At 35.9% G+C, this 12666-nt stretch overlaps 1 protein-coding gene and 1 long non-coding RNA gene across 2 annotated transcripts; one reads left to right on the forward strand and one right to left on the reverse strand.

Annotated features, from left to right (window-relative positions):
• Nucleotides 1-689: 689 nt before the first annotated feature.
• Nucleotides 690-10465, reverse strand: LOC124947257. Its single transcript, XM_047489162.1, has 8 exons — nucleotides 10307-10465; nucleotides 9173-9309; nucleotides 7327-7588; nucleotides 2702-2923; nucleotides 2121-2195; nucleotides 1773-1900; nucleotides 1368-1521; nucleotides 690-1280 (listed from the first exon to the last, which is right to left on the reverse strand). Exons 1-8 carry the CDS (start codon nucleotides 10322-10324, stop codon nucleotides 1062-1064), a joined length of 1215 nt encoding a protein of 404 aa, XP_047345118.1. The 5' UTR covers nucleotides 10325-10465; the 3' UTR covers nucleotides 690-1061.
• On the forward strand, nucleotides 4101-5004 carry LOC124946633. The gene is made up of 2 exons (XR_007100142.1): nucleotides 4101-4816; nucleotides 4915-5004. It is a non-coding gene; the product is annotated as an uncharacterized LOC124946633 (long non-coding RNA).
• Nucleotides 10466-12666: the final 2201 nt, after the last annotated feature.

The raw sequence follows: 12666 nt of genomic DNA on the forward strand, positions 1-12666 counted from the left end.
ATTTCTTAGAACGTAATGTCACGTAACATCGACGCTTGATCTTTATAGTACGATTGTAATTATATATGTATTCCTATCTCTTGATGTTATTTATCGATACTTAATCTTTTCTAAATACGAATGTTTAAAGGACAAGCGTAAATAACGCGATGATCGAAGAAATAGTAAATTCTACTTTCATTATACTTTCGAACGTTATCGATGAATTGCGTTCAACGACTTAATAATGAAGTAGTACTTTTTTTTAAAAGGAATTCAAGCTGTGGCAAGCGAATTCGCAAATCTTTTATGTGTAATTGAAAATGGTAACGAGTTGTTGTTACATTTTTTTTTTTTTTTTTTTTTTTTTTAAAGAATCGATGAATCCAGCGCCCTCTCGTAGCTTTCAAGGTTCAACGGCGACGGTGATAAAAAAGACACTCTACGATTACCGACCAACCAAACTGTTCGATCGATCAACGACACATATCTTTGAGAATAATTAAAGATTATATAAGATCATGCAAGATATGTAATGGAAAACGAGTTTTGCTAGTGGATCATAGATTTAACTTAAGTAAAGGAGAAGATATATCGTTTTGTAATCCTTTAAACGGTACGATAGATCGTCGTCCATTATTTTTTTTTTCTCTCTTCTATCAATACTGGTTTACTTTCCCTTATTATATATATGTCGACGTGAAATAATATGTCAAAGTTATTAAACGTTTTATTGATTTATTACGAAATTTTTGTTATAGATTAGGCAAATGTCATGTCACCATCCTTCCTGCCGCAAAATAAAAAAAAAAGAAATGTTAGATATAACGATGACGCTTTGGTGCGCGAACCTATGCATTTTTCCTCTTTCTCTCTCTCTCTCTCTCTCTCTCTCTCTCTCTCTCACATTCACTTATTCTCTTTCTCTTTCTCGAAGGTTCATACACGAGGTCTTGCATCCATATAGGAAAGCTGAGCAGAAAAGGAAGAAACCAAAGGCAAGAACGTCGTTCGAACTATCGCGCGGTGTCCTTGACACCGAGGAAGTTGCAATGGCGTCACCCCCGACACCCAATAAGATTTTAATATCTTCTATATGGTATTTGATTATAAGCCGGTCCGTATTTTGAATCGTCTGGTCCAGATGGATTGGCTGCTAGCGCACGTCTTATGGCCTCTGGAATTGGGGGTGGTGTTGGTAAATGAGCACCCTGAGGATGGAAGCCATTTTCATCTGCCACATAGTCCAATTGAATAGGTGTACCATCGGGTGCCGTGTATGAGAATCTACCCTGTACCGCCTACGATTATACGTCAAGGATATATTCTCGATCAAGGTCAAAATCCAATAAGATATCTCTTATCTTGAAAAATGTATTCAAAATTACCTCGGCTTGCTGTCCAGGTGCACCACCAGGCTTAGGACGACCTGTTTCCGATGCTGAAATTCCATTTTCTGTCTCGTAGCTCCAGTTGTACGAGCCGTCCGGGAAGGAATCACGTTGCTGACTACGAATCGCTATAAACCGACCACTGTATGGGCTGGAAAGAAAGAAATAAATGATCTTTACTTTTATTTATTTCATTCGATTTTACAAGACTTCATTCGATATTCGATATCTTATTCGGCTACGAGAAATGTTTAATAATTTGATTTTAATAAATATTCAGTATAAAAAATCCTGATGTTACATAGTTATATTATATATCGAAAGTTAGTTTATATATCGAAAATATCACTCGATGAAAATGAAAGTTATAATATTATAACGAAAATCAAAACTATTACTTACTTGTATTCCGGTTGATACTGCGGCTGTTGATAACTAGGCTTTGGTGTTTGCGGAAAGAGATTTTGATTGAAACCTCTGAATCCTCCGTATTGCCCCAAGGCAGAGCCAACAAGAGTGAGGATCAGTATCTGCAATCACGAAAGATATAAAGTTCGAGGTAGATCGAAGGTAAATGGTCGTAATTATAGCATGTAGAAGATTCTATGAACATGTACACATTCTTCGAGAGAGAGAGAGAGAGAGAGAGAGAGAGAGAGAGAGAGAGAGAGAGAGAGAGAGAGAGAGAGAGAGACAGAGACAGAGAGAGAAAGTGAAAGAAAAAGAACATGTCAGTTTGAAGACACTCACTGTGTACTGCATGACGATGATGATTCTCCAAGGATCGTGATGCCGATTTGAAGAGTATCGAATCTGTGGCACAAACTACGAATACCGCTGGCATTTATATGTATGAAGACGCTCAAGATCTTCCCTTCTCTCTGCTCCTCTAGACCACATCGGTGTCCATTCTCCTCTCCTCTCAAGCACGCAAGTTGTTCTAAGCGCCCTCGCATCACCGCCCCACCTCAACCCCACGTTCGAGGTCACACGGATCCCGGAGTTACTTATACGTACATATGTTTTCAAAGCATTAACGTATCTTTATCATTTAAAACAAAATCAATGTTATCATGTATTATGATAACGAGCCAATACGATTATATCTAGGATGAGAATGGATAGTTGTTTTTATAAAAAATATAAATCAACAATATACTACTACGTGTATATTGATTATTTTAAAATGGAAAAAGAAAAAAAGTAATCAAAAAAACAAAGAGGTGAAACAAAATTGAAGCATATAAATGAAAGTTAAACTATTTGATAATAATAGTGAAATTATGATGTCTTGTCAACTTATAAAAACATCCACGAAGGTCTACAATTACCAACGATGATTTCATTCCTGATATATTCATAATTCGCTCTCTGTTTTTCGCCATCCAAAGGCGTAAACGCATTGTTCTTAGGTGAGACCACTCCCAGAGAGCATCACAAACTCTCATATCTACCTGCATCTGTACAGGACCGCTGTATGATCGTCTGCAAGTCGTAATATCTCTGACGTCTCGGCTTAAAGGTAGATCGTACGATCTGTAAGCATAGTCAAGCTAAAATACGATAATCGCGAGTTAGTTATACTCCTTTACCTATGGTAATATGCTTATGTATGAACTCGATGAAACTAACTTCACTCTGAGAAATTTTTGCATAACTACGATAAAATTAAAACAACTCGACGACGTTCTTCTTGTATATATCGAGGATTCCGATCGAGCATTAATAATTGAGCTTACGAAACACTTGGTAGTACAAGGAAGAAAGTCCCTGAAAATGATGAGAGAATATGCGAAGATAAATATCATGTTACGATACTTAATAAAGTCAAATGTTCTAATTTCTAATCGAAATAAATAAATATTTAACAAACGATTTTAATTATATCAAAATTTTCGACAACGTTGTCTTTTATCGTTTATCATTTTATCGAACATTTTATTTCAAAGTATTCACGTTTATTCAACAATATTACATCTAGATAGATCATTACGATTCTATAAGAAATATTTCGCGCTTATTATTTTAATGAGATATGAAAAGTTATGAAATCGATCGTTCGATTTCAACGTGAATAGTCCCAATTTGGATAGGAACGAGAAGAGGGATTGACGGATTCAATCGATGGAAGGAAACCAAAGAAGAAGGCGGTACGTAAGGTAATTTAAGTTGGGCATTGAACGACTAGGCGCGGATCGGTTTGCATAATTCTCGAGTAGGATGCTCGCCTGGGAGGCCCCCGAAGGTATGCCTTCTATCCGCGTCTTGGTGAGTTCGAAAGCTCAGAGAGATGACGGGGCATACCTAAGTCAACGTGGTTAATAAAACTAGAAAGGTCAGACTCAGTTCAGATAATTCTCGAGACTCTGAGAGCATTCTGCGAGATCTAGAACCATCGTAGATGAGACAAAAGCCCGAGGAGAGATCTTTGCTAATCCCGACAAAGAGTCTTCGGAGTTGAAAGATTTTCGATATCTCAGTTAAGAACATATCATAAGTAAGATATAAATCGGTCATTAATTTGAACACGCATATTTCAAAGTATCTTCTTGATCATTGCAAACATTACGCGAAACGCCTAAAGGTGATTCACGTAAATATACTGAATTCCAGAGGAAACGAGTATGTGGGACGAGTGTCTCGATATTCTCACGGTACGACTCGGGTATAAAATGGTGCATCTATAAATCAAGGATACTCCTGGAACTCTCGTGAAAGTATGTAGATACGTAGTTATCGAATTTCTGGCGATAAGTTCTACGAGCTTGATAGAACGCGATGTAATTTCTTGGATAACCATTGGCAAGATTCAAGATCATTGCCGACGCTCAATGATCTTGCTACTTCCTCTCTTTATCCTACTCATTGTCCACGAAGTTAAAGTGATCGTCTATCCTTCCTTTCTCTCTCTCTCTCTCTCTCTCTCTCACTCCTTTATCTCTGATCCTACTCTTTCTTACTTCTAAGTGTTCTATCGAAACTAAACAACTCGTGACCCGGCAGTTGACTTTCCACCTAATGTAAAAGTAACGATTTCTATGACCGATCATCATCAGCATCATCATTATCATTATCATCATCATCATCATCATCGTAAAGGATCATCGCTATTCCACGCTGTCTCATTCCCGTAACTCGGCGAATAAATCGTTAAAAGTTATTGTGCAATCGTTATGGCATTTCTGGCCGACTCCTCTCTTTGTGCTCTGCCCTTCTTTTCTTTCCGGTCCGTGACGAAAGCGAAAGGAATTCATCTTAGAAGATCCACGCCCAGTGAGCCAAGCTGTCAGCAATACCTCGACTCTTCTCTTTGGTTCTACGTGCCAGGATTTGAGCATCGTGATAATTGGAGCTTCAAAAGGTCACCTGTATCGACATATTGTGCATCTAAATGATTAATCGATGGATAATTCTACTTAACTCCTTCATTACCCCGCCAATTTGTCGTAAGTCAATAGATATTAATCTATCGATCTATCTACCATCTTTCATAAGTTTTTTTTCTTGAATTTATTTAACTTCATTCTTGTTTTATTAATTTCAGATAAAACTGACACGATCGTATCTTGACCATCCATCATTTTCGCAACAATTAATGTAAATAAAAAAAAAAAAAAAAAAAAAAAAAAAGAAATAAATAAAAAAAAACCAAACAAGAAACAGACAAAGAAGTATTAAAATCACGAAAAGGCGTTGCGATCGGTCAACTTATCGTAATTTTCGTGACAGGATACGGCTCGCCCAGGTGTCCATCGATCTCCTTGACCGATATATCCCTCGTGCGCAAAGATCAAAACGCTTCACGATTGTATGCAAAATATCGATTTCGTCTATCGGCCGTTCTAACAATACCATCGAGCTGACAGCTCCTTCTGCTTCCTTTTCCATTGTGTCACAGAATGGAAAGCACTACGTGACATCCTGACCCCAATGTCAAAGGCGCGGTTTGACATCCCCGGTCAGTCAGCATACGTTTTCGTGAGAGACTGACTCGTGGTATGCACGTATGTACCACCCCTTACATCAGTCTTGCTAATTCCTTTATGCACATTTTTCCCTCTTGCTAATTCCTTTCACGATTTCATTTATCTTTGAATATATAAGATCTATGTTATTTATATGACGTTTATAAAAATATATAAAATTAACAATAAGAATGAATGTTTCTTTCTTTTATTTATTTATTTATTTCTTAACTTGTTAATATCTATAATAATTCATTTCTTTCATTTCTTTAATAGATAAAATATCAATCGATATGGAATCTCACGAATGTCTATTATAATTAAATACCTCTTCAATCAGAATCTTAATTATTATTAATTAATTTTTCCATTCTCACTTTGATTTTAATCAAGAAATGTTAAAATATTCAAGGTTAAACATTTTATCGCATTGTTGAGATAAAGATTAGCATCGACAAAATAGGATCGCAAAACTCGTAGTAGAAATATCTCGATGGTACTTTCAAACTTTCACGGCTTTCGTGAATGCCTCTTAAGAGGTGCCAGAAACGAAGTTTCAAGCTGTTCACGGTGAAAATGTTAAATCCTAGGATGAGCCAGAGTCGTCCATTCGTATCTATGTATATGGTCGACCATTCGGTTGGTCGGTCGGTCGGTTGGTTGGTTGGTTGGTTGGTTGGTCGTTGTGCAATGCAAAGAAGAGGCCGATGATTTGCTTTCACTGACTCACCTTTAAACGTGATATTACGATTACCATTAACATTAACACACGAGTGGCATTTCGAGTTGGTTTCCTAAAATTTAACGCCTCCGTAATAACAACGATTTAATTGATAGCTGGATGAGACAGCTACCAGCAGATTGCTCGTTTATTAATCGGTCAAACTTGAGTTCTTAGCTGTAAGTGATAGGTATAGAAGATAGAGTTCAGTTTCAAATCGATTGCATGTATTTACCTTCGTTTAAAGACACAAGCGGTTACATTCTATTAAAAGAACAATAATAGCGCACGTTAATTCGACGTTTTATCGTCTAGATAAATCTGAAGCAGCTCTTCTCTAATCGTAAGTGATCTCCTCTTCGTATCGTATCCGGCAAACTCTTTCTCTCTCTCTCTCTCTCTCTCTTTTTCTCTCTTATTTTCTTGCTATTTGGATTTCGTCAGCATTGATTATTTCATTGAAGAAAATTACATTAAACTTTTTCACGCCAGACCGATCACTTAAAGACAATTTCCTTTCTTTTTAACATCACGATTTGACGTTACGATAACATTGTCCTTTATCTTTCCAAAGAAATCTTTGATTCCATCAGATCATTATCTAAATACTTCTCGATGTGACTTTGCCTCTAACCGAGATTTCCCACTTGACTTTTCACACGAAACGAACTGACGAGTAAGTAGACATATTACGTATATAAAAATAGAGAGTATAAGAAGGAAAGAAAGAAAAGAGAAGAAGAAGAGAGAGAGAGAGGGAGAGAGAGAGAGAGAGAAGAGCAATAAAGAGCATAATTTAAAACTTTAAATAAAGGCGAACCTCTTCGATCCTCCTCGCTCAATTAATGTTCATCTTTATCTATCAACGTGGAGGATTGAATAAAAAGGATAGCTACATGTTTCAGATGTTATGGGCAGTTCCTTCTGGCTTTTATAGTTATATGTCTTGGCAAGCTAGCTGATTTGAAAAATGATATATCCTCAAAGAAGAAGAAGAAGAAGAAGAAGAAGAAGAAAAGGAATTAGACGATCATCTTCGTTGTCGATCACGAACGAATCGTTCTGATACTCGTGATACTCGTAAAATACGATAAGAATAATATAATGAGAAAAGAGAAAAAGAGGGAGAGAGAGAGAGAAAGAGAGAGAGAGAGAGAGAGAGAGAGAGAGAAAGAGGGAGAGAGAGAGAGAGAGAGAGAGAGACAGATAGAGATAAAGAGAAAAAGAAAAAGATAAAAGAGAGATCGAAAAAAAAAAGTCGTGTCTAATATCTTCTGTAAGGCTCCTCCTCCTCGGGATGAGCCGCGTTGTAGCTGAGGGCTCGTTGGATGGCAGGTGGAATGGGCGGTGGTGTAGGTAGGTGAGCACCGCTCGCTTGGAAGCCGTTCTCGTCTGCGATGTAAGTGACCAATATCGGTGTACCATCTGGTGCCGTGTAACTATATTGACCTCTGACCTCCTCGATTTGACCTGGACCAATGTTCTTTGGACGTCCTTGTTCCGCTACCGAGATCCCATTTTCGGTGTCGTAACTGATAAATATTTTCAATTTAGATTGAGAATCTTTTGTTTTATAGGTATGTGTAAAATTGTGGGTTAAAAAGTTGAGTTCTCAAGTTACGTCTAGGAATTTGAAACCGAGGTCTTTCCAGATGACTGCTTTGGATTATTAAATTATTCATACCTTTTAGATCCATGTACTTGCCAATGTCTATTTAAATTAAGAATCAAGATGCTCGTCTTTGAATATACGTATGTATATAGGTATGAACAGGATGTTAAGAATTGTTCAGCTTTGAGAATATGTATATTCTATTAATTATAAAAAAAGAAAAGAAAAAGAAAAAAAAAGAACAAGCAGAATTCTATTACCAAGAAAGACGATAATTACTGGAAATATCATAATAAGAATTTCTTAGAAACGGAACTATTATATTGACGATATGTCATATATACGATGATACAAATCTAAAGAAAAATAGACGTGATTATGTAAAACGGAGGAAATAGGTTTCTTCCGGATGTCGATGATAATTTTATTAGAAGAATAGATTCGGATTCTTTCGATGATTTTTATACGCAAGAAAAAGAAAAGAAAAAGAAGAAAGAAAAAGAAAAACAAAATTGAGTCGACCTTCTGGAAAAGAAAGATGAAAGGGAAACAATTGAGAAAAGAAACGTAGGGCTTAAGAAGGACGAAGATAGAAAGTTAATGATAAAAGGAGAAAGAGAATTGTCGAGTTTCAGGAGCAAAAAGAGAGGTGTCGGGTAAATCTGTGAGGCGTCACACAACGCAGGTGTTATGGGAGGGGCTGAGAAGAGTTAGGTACGATCTTACGAAGACACACAGACAACCAATGTGCCCGAGGATGGGACGGAAGGTGGACAGGTAGGTAGGTAGATAGATAGGTAGGCAGATACGTAGGTAGGTAGGTCGATTGTAATTGTTCAATTGCGCAATCCGTTATTGCGAACTGCGCAAGCGATTAACATGGACGATTAACATCGAAGTCAATTAGCTATCTTTCTCGAGCGTGTGTATATACAACGATTCGGTGGCTGTATCACGATGTTGCTTCTTGTGTTTTACTAGGATTCCTTCATGATGAAGAGTTCGATCAGTTATCTATCATGAAATAAATCTGGTTAGGTGTATATAATGATGTTGAAGAGTTTGGAAATAGAAAGATGGAGAGAGAGAGAGAGAGAGAGAGAGAGAGAGAGAGAGAGAGAGAGAGAGAGAGAGAGAGAGAGATAGACAGACAGACAGACAGACAGAGAAACGTTTCGTGTTCTTTTTTGTACTCAAAATTTCGTAGTCCAATCGTTCTCATTGTTTCGAAGGCCATTCATTCGTCGTGCTCATCGGAGCCGAAAATCGTGGCATGATCGGAAATAAAAATGGAGGCGAACGTGCTAACGAGCACGATTACATCTTCGACGCGTGACGAGGAGCTATAATATGCGCGAATTATGTCGGGTATATGTAGGTATATACGTAATTTCTAAAGGAAAGAGCAACCGAGATCCTTCGACCGTGTCGAGATCGCTCTCGAGGAAACGAAACAAACGGACGAACACCTCAGTGCCGTTTATCGATGGAAGGACGGTCTCACCTGTAGGAATAAGATCCGTCTGGTGCTGTGTCTTTCGATTGTCGCAATATGGCGATATGTTTGCCGTAGTACTCAGGGTTGTATGGATATCTGTTGTATTGTGCATACGATACCACCGTTAGACCGAGTAACAGCACCTATAAACGTTCGAAATAAAAAAAGATATTAAAAGTTTGTTAAATAGAAAATTCTGAAATTGTCATTGTGATAATAAAAACGTGCGACATAGTTCAAAAAATAAATTTAATAAATAATTTAATATTCTTAAAATATATATATATTGCAAAAGATTCCAGTTTCAAATTCTGATTTATTTGTGTTGATATTTTTCTTTTTTGAAATTCAATTATAAAATCATCTTGGACGTATCTATAGGATTCATTCAATTAATTTCTTTGAATAAAACGCAGGACAAGCGTGAATAATCCGCGCGTTAGTCACGATCAAAAGGATGTTCCTCGAGAAAAGCAGGACACATGTGGGACGTTTGGAACGTTGAAAAGTTTCGATCTCTATGGAGACTCAGCGCATTTATGAATAATAATAAGCATAACCAAGAACTACGCCTCACCCGCGGTTTCTTCACTCGCGGTCATACTGCAAATGAGTATACGCGCGGCACGTGCCGCTACGGCGCGTCCTTTTGATATGCCAATTAGCCGCACGTCCTATGGCTTTAAACGATAGCTTTAAATAATGTTTTAACGATCTACCAAACCTTAAAAATTAGCATTGTTATTATTAATTACTATACCGATATCAATGTTCTCTCACGTTGATCTTTTATCAAGAGAGTTATGAAATAAAGTAAATCGATTGAAATAGACAGTTTAATAACGAGCTTACAACAACGTCCATTAAATCCTTTTTAATAAAAACTTAATTAATATAAAACTAAGAAATTGCATTGATAAAAGCCAAAGCGGATGATAATCTCATTTCACTCACAAGGATCTTCATAGTGTCTTCGTAGATCCGTAAGAATTAACCGAATACGCGAGATCAAAATGGTGTTTAAAATGATAAATTGGCTTAATTAGATAGAAGCAAAATACTCAATTTCACGTTCACCGAAACGATGAAGAAAAGGATTATATGACACACACAGTGATTCTAGGCACTGCCGAAGCTTACAGTGGCCAGGTTGGTCATGATGAGGTTTTATAGTCGCCGTCGCATTCTCCTTCTGGACTACCATCCGCCCCGCCACAACGACAACGATGGTTAACGAGAGGTTGAAGGGGAGAATTAATCTTCGAAGCGTTCGTGTAATTCGAAGCAGCCGGTTGCACTTAAAAGATGGCACATTCCCTCCCTCCCACCCTTCCTTTTCTTACTCGAGCTATTCCGTGGGTTGTATTCGCCCCTCCCGCGAATTCGAGAAGAAGATTCGCCTGACTTAACCTGACCTTTCGTGCCCGATACGATAATAATTATTACTTATACTCTAACTCCGTTCTTTGTATGCTCAGAATTTTTCGCGACGACTACTTTATTCTCATTTCTCTTTCTATTTATCTATCTATCTATCTATAAATGTGTATATATATATATATATATATATATATATATTCATGTACGTATTATTTATACATATATATGTACGTACATAAGTATATTACGCGTACATTTGTATGAGAGATAAGGATACGTCGATGGTATGAAAGAATTTTGCTATCTCCTTAAGATTATTGATTGGTAAATTATTCTCTTAATATTATTCCCGTATACTTTTCAAATAATTTCATAATATAAACTATACCAAATATCTTTTCGTTTAAATATAAACGTTTATTTTATTTTTTTTATTTTATTTTATTTTTTTTTTTTATGTTATATTCATATATGTAAAACATCTTAATTATTAGTCAGGTTTCTTATGTCGAAAGAAAAAAAAGAAAAATAGAAAATAAAAAAGTTTAACTGATATATAATCATTGATCATATAATGTCGATGCCAATCTGTTTTTCTTTCGTATATTCGTCTAATTAAATGCATTTAATCGAATATGTTTAACAACACTCACGATAAATACGTGAGAGACTTGATTTTGGATGTGATGAACTCGCATCTCATCAAACCGATCATTATCTCATACGTGTCTTGTAACATATCGAGCAAGATGACCTCGACATAAGATACAGATCGTTGGATTTACTATGGATCATCGTAGGGCGTATTCCTTTCACCGTTTGTTACAACTTGCCGGACGATTAACCTTATAACATTTCGCATTTGTTTGCTTCTTTATATTAATGACAAGTATTGTTCACGTTTTTTCACGTGAATGTGACAATCAGTTTTTTCAAATTTTATGCAGCCCATTGAAAATGTCATTTTATATTTTCACAGAACTAAGAGTATTTCATTTTTTTTTTTCCCCGTAAACGTTTACCATTGACAAAACTTGTATTTCCGATAAATTTAATGATAATTCTAATTATATATTTTACATAATCATTATTGTATTAAGTTGGAAACTATGAAACGGGCGTTGAATGAAAATAAATAACTAAACAAAAACGCCCGTTTCATAGTCTCCAACCTAATACTTATATATTAGGTTGGAAACTATGAAACGGGTGTTGAATAAAAATAAATAACTAAACAAAAACGCTCATTTTATAGTTTCCAACCTAATATTTATTGACTATTCGAATATACAATGTACTAGTTACATATTAAATCTAGTACTATCGATAGAGTTACCCGATCGATAAAACAAAGATCTACTACTACTGAACGATACGACTGATAAACTAAGATCCATTATTACAGGATAAATACCGAGAAGTTTAAATTAAAAAGTTTTTATAGTGATGCTTTTCGAAATCTATGGCTAAAGGGAAGAAGCTTATGGCTACATTACTGATTTTCTATTCATAAAATGGTGATTACGTATTATAAATAGTAACTGTTTTGTTTCTGTGAAAGAGTTGATTGCCCGTTTAATTGAGTGCGTAAACTGATATTCAGATTTTTTGAAGCATCCCAAATGTAAAGGAATGTGCCTCATGATATTCAAATGGAGAAGCTACATTAACTCTTTCGGCCTTTTTAATTAACTTCGGACAGATAATTCAATGGCAAAAATAAAGAAATACACTTTTAGTTGTTCATGTCAATGGACATAAGTTTTTGAGATATTGTAAAAAATTAAAAGAATTATCTTTCATATCTTGTAAACTAAAAATATTAAAATTTTGTAAACAATGTATAGTATATTAGAAAGCATTCAGATAAGAAAAGATTTAAAACTCAGTTGGTAAATAAGAAATATACATTATCGACAATCGATAATATAAAAAAAAGTTTAATTTATCAACAGCCAGAAATATAGAAACTGAGATACATCGATACGATAAACACATGATGGGAATAAGATTTTCCGCTTGGGTTTTGCAGTTCATATTTTATCCATACATGTCATTGTAGTCACATACGCTTCCGATGAATGGTATACACAACGTTTATCGACTGTTTCAACAATAAA

This window comes from Vespa velutina, chromosome 2 (assembly GCF_912470025.1).
Source record: "Vespa velutina chromosome 2, iVesVel2.1, whole genome shotgun sequence".
Lineage (NCBI taxonomy): Eukaryota > Metazoa > Arthropoda > Insecta > Hymenoptera > Vespidae > Vespa > Vespa velutina.